At 41.8% G+C, this 13164-nt stretch overlaps 1 protein-coding gene across 2 annotated transcripts in view; it reads right to left on the reverse strand.

Annotated features, from left to right (window-relative positions):
- Positions 1–13164, reverse strand: part of sipa1l3 (signal-induced proliferation-associated 1 like 3) — a 69735-nt gene that overhangs the window by 9755 nt on the left and 46816 nt on the right. For both annotated transcript variants that reach the window (XM_051396976.1, XM_051396974.1), the window contains exons 6-15: positions 12297–12485; positions 11525–11699; positions 10521–10624; positions 8591–8748; positions 7906–8488; positions 6193–6291; positions 5897–6072; positions 3123–3377; positions 1119–1301; positions 358–482 (exon numbers count right to left, since the gene is read on the reverse strand). In XM_051396976.1, coding sequence (XP_051252936.1) covers positions 358–482; positions 1119–1301; positions 3123–3377; positions 5897–6072; positions 6193–6291; positions 7906–8488; positions 8591–8748; positions 10521–10624; positions 11525–11699; positions 12297–12485 — 2047 coding nt within the window. The remainder of the gene's footprint in view (positions 1–357; positions 483–1118; positions 1302–3122; positions 3378–5896; positions 6073–6192; positions 6292–7905; positions 8489–8590; positions 8749–10520; positions 10625–11524; positions 11700–12296; positions 12486–13164) is intronic.

The raw sequence follows: 13164 nt of genomic DNA on the forward strand, positions 1-13164 counted from the left end.
GCAGATACAGAGCAAATATATGATTCATTTGGTTTCATGTTTTTGGTCACCCGATGAGTGTATGTCTAATATTCACACTCCTTTTAGCTCTGTTTTTGGTCTCTACCAACTCCTAAAGGAAATATTTGGCTCTTTAGTTCAAGTTCAGGACATTTATTTGTCCCCAAAGTGCAACTGATTCTTTAGGAGTAGCAATAAAAAGCAACACAACAACAAGAGCAATACTGGGCAAGAAGATAAAGCCACACATACAGTAAAGTACAGTTTTTGCTACTGGTTGTCTGAGGTGGAAACCAGAGGGGGCGCTAAATGCTCCACTATGTTCACCAGCTGGTTGCTAACTCTGTTTGAAGGTACCTGTTTTGCAGCGCTCCATGGTGCTCTCCTGACTGGTGAAGCCTGAGGAGGACTCTCCACTGGAGGTGACGTCCACACTGAGGTGGGGCTCATAGGGCAGCAGGGGGCGCTGTGCTGTTCCATATCTACACAGAGGATCATAGGACGAGAGAGAGAGAGAGAGAGATAGAGAAAGACAGATAGAGAGAGATAGACAGATAGATAGATACTTTATTTATCCCGAGGGAAATTCAAGATTAATTAACACTTGTACACAACAACACAGGGAGGGTTTAGTTAACTGAAACACACAAATACACTAAAATAAACGTCCAAAACAAACAATAAAAATGTTTGGATTTGACTGAGCAGAGGAGAATTTCAGTTTCTGTTTTGCATCCGGATGGCGGTTGAATAAAACACATTTTTCTGGTTGGGCGAGATGTTATCAACCTCCACACTGCGAGGAAGAGCCACCCACACAACAGATCCTTCCCCTAGGAGACAGTGTGTTCATACATGTCTAACAGCAGACCTGAACGAGCCACATTATTCAGCCCTATCTTATGAACAGATATAATCCGACTCTAATGCACAAAACAGTTGTTATGAGTAACAGCGGACATGTTTAATCAAGATCAAAACAGGAGAGCTCGGAGAACAAAAGACCACACACACACACACACACACACACACACACACACACACACACACACACACACACACACACACACACACACACACACACACACACACACACACACACACACACACACACACACCTGTCAAGTGAGGGTTTGTAGCGTACAAAGGGGCCTGGTGTGATTCCAGGCGGCCCCATCGTGGAGAGGCTGACCAGGCCTGAGGAGGGCGAGGAGAAGCTGGCTGAGGGGTTTCTGTAGGGCAGCACTCTGTCGCCTACTGCAGGAGAGATACTGTAGTGGTTCTCTGGGTAGCTCATTGGCCTGGAGGACACACAAAGAGGCTGATGGTTAACCAAGAGACAAACACACAGACCACAGAGAGGTGAGGCCCATGAGTAAGGCAGTTACGGGAACACAAGAAAACCATTTATCTAAATTAGTGACAAACATGCTGCAAAAAGAGAAAGATTCAGTTAGAAGCTGCCAGGATTCGATTGCTGTTATTAACGTTGGGAGTGGGCAGTGTGACACCAGCTCCAAGTAATGCGTGTGTGTGGTTAGCAACTGGGAACAAAAAGGATCAAAACAAAACATAAATATCCCTGTGAGCAGAGTTATATACATGTATTCCTTCAGGAGTCTAAACAAAGTATTGTAAGGTCATACACAAGTTTAAAAAACAGTTTTACTTAAAGTAAATATAGTTCCTCACTTTAGGAGAAAGATTACTGTGAATATTAGTTTCCAAATGCATTCCTCTGAGGGTTGGTGGGCGTAGACACAGTGTAATAAAAAAGAACATGCGAGTTTGCCCTTAAGATGATTTGTAATTATTTATTGAGTGTTACTGCATGAAGGCCATCTCTACAAAAGGGCTGACGCTAGAAATACCTTCAGTTGATGATTCACACAGTGTTTTTATGGTGGAAAGAATAGTTGTCTCCATTCACCCGAAACAGCAGCCTGATAGTCAGACATGTTTAGGATTTGTTTTCTTGAGTGATCCATCCAGCTGACGTCACATTCATTCATTTTATTTTACTAGGCTAAAGTCTTTTGAAGGGTTGACTCACTAAACGCTTCACTCAATAGAGACTGAGGACTTTCTCGCAGCTTTTGTTGTTAAAACTGGGGCGGAAATAATTAAGACCGTATAATAAACCTGCATTGTAGAACCAATCCAAACTCTTTAGTGCGGTGACGTGCAGAAGTATTGTGCATGTAAACACTGTCATACTATATAAACGCTGCTCGGAACATCCATTTTAAATGTGTTAAAAGGCCAAATATGTTTGATGTATATATGTATCAATTTTAGATGTCAAATAAATCAAATCAAACTGTCACAAAATGATTTACTGCATCTCCAGTTTGTTTCACTAAGGAGGAGAACAGGGGGAGCATTGTTTCAGGTAAGGCGTGGGCTTGAATTAAGAGGCGTACGTTTGTTAGCGGCCGCTCTCGCTGCCATTCAAGCAACTACTTTGCATTTAGAAATCCCCAGACATTAGGCAAGAGATCGACGGTCGTCTGTTATTGCTAGAGACTATATAATAAGACTATTTAAAGGGAGACCTGGCCACAAGGGCAGCGTAAAAATATTGTTACAACAATAAATAAGAACAACAAAAATAGTCACAAACTACAAACGAATATTCCGTTAAGATAACAATCAAATGTGTCCCTTTAAGACTTATTGTTATTTCTATACAGCTGCTTCAATCTCATCCCCACTTTGTCTCTTTTTTATGTTTTTCTGACTATCTGTTGTATGATGTTGAATGCTCAGTTGTTTACTCAAATGGAGGAAAGAGCGATCAATGAGCAGGACAATGTGGCTGGTGATTCAGGAGAACCAGACTAATGCTACAGGACCAGTTTGTGAATATATAGAAAAACAAATTAAATCTTTAGTGAATCAATCACCATCCATCCATCATTGTACCACAAAAGATTCTACTTACTGAGTTTTGTTTAAACATCATTCACTTAGATTTTTGTACATTTTCCTACATTCATCATTTAATATAATATCAGCTGTGGTATCTGAGACAGGTACAATAACTATTTGCAGAGTATAAATACAAAGAACTTGCTATAAATAACCCAATCTGTAATCTAATGTGACTGTGTGAGTCTCACCTCTTCATGTTGCTGAGGTGCTGAGGCTCCCTGTAGGGAACCGGCATCAGGCCCTTGTGTGTGCGGGGCAACGGAGGAGGTGGGGGACCCACGGGGGCCCAGCGCTGCGGGTTGGGGGTGCTGTGGAGCCCTGGAGGAATGGGTGGGGTGTCCCAACGCCACGTGGGGCGAGGGGAGGGCCGGTAGCCTACTGCCAGAGGCTCAGGTTCTGGCTTCTGCTCCATGGTCTTCATCTCATACTCCTCTGTGCAGCCCCTAAAGAGACAGAGGGAGAAAGTCAGTTTGTAAGAAGATGAGGGGTAGTGATCTTTTATCAACACAGAAACACAAACACTCAACTAAAATGTTGTCATAGTAGCCTCTAGCTCGATATCCCGCACGCATCTTTTGCACAACATCATTACTTTATTCACACAGCCTATTACAGGTGGCATCAAATATGCATAGAGGATGTATTCAAGACGAGACAAATGCCGAGAGGAAGAGAGAGAAGGAGATGAGAGGGGGAGGGGGGTGAAAATTCACTGTGAGGGAGGAGTGGGATAAAAAAAAAAAACACATCACAGCAAAGATTGAAATAAGAGAGACACAGTGTGTGATGTGTCCCTTAAAGAGCTGGTTCACACAAATCAGAGCTGCAAGTAACGTTTCTTGTCAGAAAATAGTCAAAAATTTCACAGTTTCTACCAGGGTGATGTCTTTAAATTAAAAGTATTGTTTTGTGGTTGTGACCAACCCAAAGATATTAGTTTACTGTCATAGAAGACAAGAAAATATTCCTATTTGCGAAGCCAAAACCCCTGATTTCTTTCAGCATTTGTGCTTAAAATGTCTTAAAACAATTAATTAATGGCAAACATAATAATACGGGACTTATTCTTCATTAGTAAACAGTTCCAGTTAAAACTGTACACAGTGAACACTATGGATAATAACAAAAACAATAATAATAATAATGGGTTGTAAAAAAGAAAAGAAAAATGCTGTGAGCAAAACAGATGAAATTACATTTACCTCAATTGAATTGTGGTGGAGGCAGAAATCTCAGTGACAGATTATAAACCTGAGTAAACAACACCCAAACTACCTGCACGGATAGATACCGCTGACACAAGGGTGAACTTTAACCTGGATTAACCCTACAGCCTGGTCACACTAAGCCCTCAATCTACTGTACTCTGCTGCGAGAGTGTAAACATCATACTAGTTAACAGAATATTTAACAAAAGTATAACAACAGTGCACAATCACACTCAATAAACATGAACACAACACGTGGTCCAGGACATTCTGATCAACCAAGAAACACTACTAACTCAATCAATATCCATACCGTTACATAATAGTAGTACAAACCTTAGAGAGAACAGAGCCCACATATGTTGACATGCAGTGTTTCTTCCATCACACAGCTGGAGTGCCCCATCACACATACGCGCACACGCACACACACGCGGTCAAACACACTACAACCTCACACCTTTTCTCCACAGCATCCGTCCATCTTGCACGACGGAGTCAGAGCAGCAAAGGAAAAACACTCCCAACTCTCTCTTTCTCTTTCTGTCTCTCTTCCACCCACTTCTCTCACTCTCTGTGGTGTTGAAACACGTCCTCCTCACCGAGCGCGTCTCTGCCTCTCCAACTCAATACACTCAACGCTGCCTTTCTCTCTCTCTCTCTCTCTCTCTCTCTCTCACTCTCTCTATCCCTCCTCCTTTTCCATCCTTTTCATTCGCACAGGGCATGCATTTTTAATTAATCACTTCCACTCATTTATTTATTTATTTATTTTTTGTGGTCTCCTTTTTTTTTTTTTTTTTGCTCCCTCTCTGCAGATTCCAGGCCTTAATCTCATGCAATCTGCTTGCCTGGCACACAAACGAGTCAGAGAGAGAGAGAGCGAGAAAGGGGGGGAGAGAGAAATACAAGACTCTAATTATCAGCTGCTTCTTGAGAGAGAGAGAGAGAGTGTGTGTGTGTGTATGTCAAAGGGATTTAACTTGGTGTAATTAAACTGCCTCCAACATTAAAGAAATCTAACCACTGTGCGATCACACAGCCAGCCACAATTACTGTATTTAAGAGCCCTGGTTTTCAGTCAGAAACACACACACACACACACACACACACACACACACACACACACACACACACACACACACACACACACACACACACACACACAGTGGTTATTCCTTCACCTCCGTAACCGTTCTGTAACACCACATCAGCGTCTCATAAGGCCTCGTTATTCTGTTCTTTGTCAAGGCCGTTTGTGTAGATGAAACGTTGGAGAAAGATGACGGCGGGGAAAAGAAATAGATTGGGGGAGGTGAGGAAACGAGGTGACGGTACGCTGAACGAGATGAGATATGAAGGATGGAGGAACAAAGAATGGCAGATTTTAGTTAATTCACATTAAAACAAATGCTTCTTTCTTTTTGTCTCCATACCTCATTTCCTCTCGAGCTACACATCGTTCTTTCTCTCTTGTTTCGCTCGCTTCCTCTTTTCACACACTCCCACACAAAATCCTCTCAGAACATTGGAGTCTAGCCACTATCTCACCCATGCCTTTGTGTGTTTGGAGTGAAGAGCGTCCTGCACTCACTCTAGCTCGCTCTTGTCCTTCCACTGCTGCCTGCTAAAGCTCGGCGCTCTCCTGTGCTGTCACCCTACTGCCTCAACATCTGTATTCCCCACAGCTGTTTTAAAATGAATCACTCATTAGTTTAGCTTCAAAGACATACAACACGCAGACTTTAACGCACCGGCGAGGCCCCCCTTCTTCGTACGGAGGAATGATGACCACTTTGACCGTGACCGACGTCCTCAGCAGGTCGATCATCTGCTCGTGAGTCAGCGTCACCGCGGCCACCTTGCAGATCTCCACTAACCGACTGCCCTGTCTCAGTCCCGCCTGCCAGGCAAAGCCGTACTCCTCCACCTGCACGAGAAAACCACACACACACAAAAAAAGAAGAAGCTAGTTATGTACAGCCAACAATCTTCAGAGATGAGTATTTCAGTACGAGATCTGGCGTGGCAGATGGTAATCTGACGGTACCTCGGCCACAGTGCCATCCAGGCGAACATGGAAGCCCAGTTGTCCCAGTCCGTTTCTTCTCAGAGTCATATCCACCGTCTCACATCCCACTGTCAAAGACTGGACAAGGAGAGGACATGATGTGAATAAACAAAAAAGAGATTTACAGTAGTATTATGTTGTTACATGTGCACTAAAACAGTCTCTACGTATCATCGAAACATCATAAAACAGGCATGACGGCTGTTAAATACTGAATCTTGATTCTGGAATCAGTCTCTAATATGCATTTATTTGGTATTTTTAGAAAGATTAACTCATTTTTTAAATATTCAGTTTTCTCTAGGATTAACACAAAGCTTGCTGGAGTCCAGGAAATCTCCTTTTCCCAGCATTTCATTCATTTCATTTCATTTCATCAAAATTTCCAGGGATTATCACGATATGAAATTACTCATCAGCCAGTGCTGTTGAACAACTTCATTGACAAAGTGAGCTATATATATCTATATATATAGATATATATAGATATATATATCTGTATCTATATATATATATATATATATATATATCTATATCTATATATATTTGTGCTCATACATTAATATGAATGTAATAGTTATACGCTTTGAGCATTAATTAGTTTATCAAATAGGACCAGTAAAGAGATGAAAAATATATTTAATTATTTTTGCTGACCAGTTGCAGTTTACATCCATGTCTCATGGTGATTCATGGTGATTAGTTTCATGGAAGAGAGATTTGTGCTTCTACAATGGGATTCTCAGTGGAGAGCTAAACCCAAACATCCAGTGAACATATTCCAAAAAACATAGAGGTGTATCCCCTCTGATTTCTCAAGTCAAGGAGGACAAAATACTCAAATTTATTTACATAGCTTGACTTTAAATTTTAAATTCCATGTTTTTTGGAATACGTGTATTTTTGGGCTAAACAGAAGTTATCACTATATTGATGGTACATAATTATGATTTGAGTTAATATATATTTTTAAACTGATTGATGAAGGATCATCATAATTTTATTAACTAAACAGGTGCATGTACTTTAGAGTATAGAGAGAGTATATAGAGTATAGCTATACTGAATGTAGTGCTTCTATTTTCTTCTGGACGTTTTATATGCAAAGTCTCTTCATGAGCTGTAGGTGAAACTCACAGGATCATGATTAGTTAGGCACGCTCCAATATGTTGTTTGTAGTCAACATGTGAAATCTTGAATCGGCCAATTCATTCTTAAATTATAGTCACAATGACCTTTGACCTTTTAGTCTAAAGTGTCACCAACCAACTGTGAAATATGGTCACATCCTCCCCTTCAGTTCCCCAGTTATGTTGAGTAAAAAAGTTGACCTTTGATTTTTCAATGAAAGAAATGTCATCACCTCAGCGTTATTTCTTATTGAACATCTGGTTACCACATCAGTTCTTGAGTTACAGCCCAAAAAAAAAGTGTAGTTTTGAGGTCCTAGAGACCACTAGCACCGGTGGAGGCATAAAAATAAAAAAAGCTTTGCAAATATTTGAGGAGGAAGGACTTGACTGTTTGTTTACAAGAACTCTGCACAAGGACACCTTTAAGGTCTAGTGATCCCTTCACTATGATCCCAAATACAACACAAGGTACGTGAGTCAAAGGCAACACAGATTTAAATGTTCTGCTCTGCTCTGGTCACCATCCCTCTGTACTTGAACTGGAACACGCTCTCTCACCTTTAATCTCTGCACCACCTCCCTGATGTCCTGTGCGCAGCCCTCTGGTACCCGCACTGCGATGTGGTCTCCTCTGCCGTAGAAGATCTTCAGAGCCAGCCGCTCCGGCGTCCAGCCGATCACGTCCGCACAGAAGCAGTTAAACACCACCTCTTTGGTGGAACAGTCTGTCAGGAGGACGTATTCTGCTGACAAACCCAAGGCACAGGGGAGCTCTGTCCCGCCTCCACTGAAGTCCTGGGCTAGGACCCTCCAGGCGATGGCCCCCGCGGCTCCCAGCTCCGCTCCCTCTCTTGCCTTGGAGCGCTCGCGTTTTTTGGACGCGAGGGAGATGAGATTGTTAAGCTTGCCGGCTGAGTCGAGCGGCGTGCCGCTGACGTAGTTCTCCGCCAGATCGCGCAGATACTCTTGCCGTGTTCGTGTCGCCATGGTGTGGAACTTCTCAGACTTGTGCGCTGCATTTTCTGCATTGATAATTTTGGCTAGAAGGAAGTTGCGAAAGGTTTCTGTGTCACGGAAGGTGACACCGCTGGGGATGGGTGGGCCGAAGGGAGGCACATCCTTCATTCTTGTCACAGCAACACTGAAAGAAAAGGCGAGACGGGCAGAATTTGAAGTGTGAGAAGCTATTTTTAACGTAGCTGTGTGTATATGAACATGTGCTTTCTCTGTTCTCAACGTTTACCTGTAACAGGTGTTTTCAGAGCAGGGGTTGTGCACACGGACGATAACAAAGACGTGCTGGAAGTGTGAGCGGATATTCTGAGGGGTGAAAGGCAACGCTCCCGGCTCCTGAAAGATTATGGTGACAATGTCGTTCCCTATGTGCCTTTTTCTCAAGAGCTGAGGAAGAGGAGAGATGAAAAATTACAAATTAATAAAATGAGCTAACATAACTGGCTGACTCAGTCAACGATGAAGTCTGACAAGGGAAATGAAAGATTGAGACGCTCACTCACTACTAGACACCAAACAACAGCTCTTTATGTAATTTGTTTTTCGGATTCTGTGTGGGCTATTTGTGTCTGTGTGTGTGTGTGTGTGTGTGTGTGTGTGTGTGTGTGTGTGTGTGTGTGTATGTGTTGGTCTGTCCGTCTATCTGCGTTCGTGTAGGAAATGTGGCACAGAGTCCAGGCTGTGTCTGTGGTGCTGTGCTTGCCAATCCTCTCTTCATCTGCAGAGGAAAGTGTGAAAGTACCAATTATGTAATCCAGCCCACTGTTTGGCCAAAGATTCTCAAGCATGGTGCCACAGGAGCATCCTTCCCTCGTGCTAAGACTGCAGTTATTAACATTTAGATTACTGTGTTTGATGTAGTGATTAACTATACTAACTATAATTGCTAGAATTGATCATTTGGAGAAAATAAGTTTGTTTTATTTATCAATATCTTGACTATTTTCTATTTTAGCTCCAACCCTAAACAACTAAATAGCACTGATATGAAACAATGAGGGCATTTCATCATTGGTCCTACAAGATGCAGCTTGTGCTCTGCTTTTCTTCTCTCCTGAGTATAAGAGCCTTCGCACTTTCTATATATTCGACTTAATTCCTCCTCCCCTTGCTCATTCGCTGCAGGTTTTTTTTAATGCCGGATGCTGCCACCTAGAGGATCATCTGAGCAAGTAAACCTCTCTGCTGCTGCAGTCTCTAAACCTCTGGATGGAGTTATTGTGCCATTTATTAAATTACACTTTCTGAGAGTTGATACTACTATGAAGTGTTGAAACACACTTTAAATTCTCTCAATTAAAAAGGTGCAACCCTCACATTACTTGTTTACTGCCCATTTACAAAATGTTAACAAGATGATGTATCGGTCAAAAAAAGCTTGTTTCCAATAACAAACAATAGATTGCTGTGGGTATGGTGATTAAAGTATAGTTCTCCAATTCACAACTTCCATATATTACATTTTTTAATGTTTGAGGAAGAACAAATAAGTTCCCCATCGCCTGCACTGTTCTGCAGTGATGCGCTGACACAATCCTGAGCACCCACAGGACCTGTCTGAGCGCATGTGTGAGCCATTGTGAGCCCGTGTGAGCCTCTCACGCAAACACTTATGCAAACTATTAAAAATACCCACACGCAAAATGTTATCTTACACACAGGTCACTCACACACAACCCACACTGCAAACACACAGCACCCAGGAGGATGTGTAGGAAGGCAGCTTTATTTAAAGAAGTTTAAAAAAAAAAAAAAAGAGGGAGAAAATAAAGAAATTTCTCACTACTGAACCCCACCCAGCTCTGATCTAGTTAAAGAATGAGAGGCAGAGAGAGGGCAGAAGAAGAAGCCTGCGAGAAAGAAAGGACAGAGAAGCCAAGACACAGAGAACAAAGACTATAAAAACACAAGAGGCTGAATAAAAGAGGAAACAGACTCTAAATGAAGAGGGCGACACAAGTCACAAGTTTCCATTTGATGAATTCTTGCTGTGGTTTACGACCCGGAGCAAACGACAGAGGCTTTAACCAACAACCACAGACAGACTTTGAAAGGCTTTGGGTGACAAGGAAGGACAGTCATGGCTGTATTTTTCAGCTGTACACACCAAACACATAGGCTGATGTGATGACGCAGGATTTAAGTAGTGGTGCTCTTACCTGCTGGGGGTTGTTGGGCATGTACGGCAGCATGGTGGACACATGGAACATGACCTCGTAGCCTTGGTAGGTGGTGTACAGGGAGTGGGTGCCCGTAGAGTCCGCTGGAGGAAGGAAGAGAAGGAAGATATTTTAATTTTATGTCCAAAGTTGTTCACCAACAGATGAAACTGGGAATTAAGAGAAAAACACATCCTGGTTCAAACAGATGTTTTTTTTCCAGGGATCAGGAGGACTCACAGCTGGAGTTATGAGGACACTTGGCTATTAATTAGAACTTTTCAGACACTGCTGGCTTCTTCCGTCCGTTGACAAAATAGATTTTGGTCTTTCATTCGTAGGGCTGCTCAAGGTGGTAAAAAATCATATTATTGTGATTATTTATTAATATTATTATTATTTTGCAGATATTACGGCTGCGATTCTGTGATTTGGATACTGTACTAAGTCATATTGGGGTTTTGATAATATTTCGATTAATTGTGCAACCCTACTTTTACGTAAACGTTCCTCGTGACTTTCTTCAGACACTAAAGGACAACGAAGGAAGGTTTGAAGTTTCTGCTATCTGCTAAAAGGCTACTTTGCCTATTTTAAAACATCCAACAGTGTACATTTGCATTTGGTTGGGACTCTCATTTAGTTTCCATTTGCTCACATGATTTATCTAAAGCATACTGCTGTATATTCATAATGCTAACTGCATAAAGAAAGAGAGAAATGGGCTCATTCACATGGTTTCATAATTTATTAAACCTCTTCTCTCTAGGCATATGAGCTGCTAATTAAGTTTTATTACAGTGAACTTAACATGGAGGACAAGTAGTACATGTTTAACCTTTCACTGCTGCAGACCTTTATGTTAATATGACAATCTGTACATGTGCCATGGTGAAAGTACCAAGAAAATGTTACTAGGTTGGACCTAACACAATTTCCCTCTCGACTTTTATGTGAAATTGTCGACACATTTATGGAATATAGTGCCCAACTGAAAGACTCACTCTTTACGTCAAGCTGTGCAGCGTATTTGGTGAATCCTTTGAGAAGCACCTGCTCCCCCAGCAGCTCCAGAAAGGCAGAGAAGGCGGGTGACGCCTCCTCATTGTTGTACATCTCCTCCTCTGTGCTCTGGCCCGCACGGCACAGCAGAACACCCACCTTGTGCTTCTGACTTAACTACAAAGCAGTGGAGAGAGGACATTACACACACACACACAGTGAAACACAACATTCAAACACAGCTGAAACACTGCGGTCTGAATTGTGTGCTTCTAATGCAACTTAATGTCAAAGTACATGTAACAGATGAGAGTGTATATCTGGATGCACAACACGCACAACTTATCTGTTGTATAAACCACCTACACAGACGAAAACAAGCCCACGGCTGGGAAAACACGTCCGCCTTGCACTTCACCCTCCATTAAATTAAAGGTGAGATAACATGGCTAAACATTAAAGCTTTTATAGTTACACACTCAATACTCAAACACACCACACCCTGTTTCACTCAACTTTCACTGCCCTCAGTCTAATTCTGTACTTTGCACCAACATTAAATCAGTTATATCGGTGGCAAACACTTTGATACACGCAATCTGAGCATACCATATGTCACCATGTTACTTTATCAGTTCACATTTTAGCCAGCCTGACTTCATCTATTTTGCCAAGGAACAATTTCAATGGAGGCATTGTTGCTGATTGGATCACAACGGTTTCATTACACGAGCCCAAAAATAAAATGCAAATACAGACAGTCACATAACTCACCCCCTGTTCGTCCAGTTTGAGGAGCTGCTCTGTGACTTTCGGTGTGCTGAGCGCCAGTCTCAGACAGGAGACATTGAGCTCGGGGACGACCTGCTCCAGGACCTCCTTGAGCGGCAGACCCCGCACCGTGCCGTGCCTCCCTGTAGACGCCACCGCATCCTCTAAAATGGAGCCTCGCAGGGTCACAAGCTGAACATGAGGAAAGAAAAGAATACTGTAAAACTGAAAACAATGCATTATCAGACTATAAATATCGATTAGTCTATAGTTTAGACTCTTTAATAGCAGTTTTTGGTGAAAAAAAACCTTTTATATTTATAGATTACTTTATTATTGATCTGTTTAACCTCTTACGTATCTTGAGGACAAAATACTTGCTGATCATCTACAAGACCACCAACTTGCTAATTAACATTTCACTCTTTCTTCTTCCTTCTCTCTTCTAATTAAAATATTTTCTTAATTACTTACTTTATTTAATATTTCTATATGTGTTTTCAGTTAAAACCTTTCTTGTTTATAATTATATTGAATCACAAACAACATACACATATATGGTTCAATTTTAATATTAGTGAAGAGCTGTGTTTTCTGTGTTCTACTAAAACTAAAATAGTGTAAAAAATCTCCATAAAGACCTAAAAACTGTAACACATGACTGACATAGAGGAACATACACAGCAATACTGTTGATATTAGGATAGTTGTATTGAGAGAGGTCAGAGGTCAGGCTCTGCTACAATAGAGGCTGGAAATGGAGGGGTGGATGATTAGTAGCTTGGGAGCTTGTAGAGGGTCCATCAGATGAGGGATGGTCTCACTACTCAGAATAGTGCCCTGAAGCCACACACACACACGCACACACGCA

Source organism: Dicentrarchus labrax, unplaced genomic scaffold, assembly GCF_905237075.1.
Source record: "Dicentrarchus labrax unplaced genomic scaffold, dlabrax2021, whole genome shotgun sequence".
NCBI classification, from domain to species: domain Eukaryota; kingdom Metazoa; phylum Chordata; class Actinopteri; family Moronidae; genus Dicentrarchus; species Dicentrarchus labrax.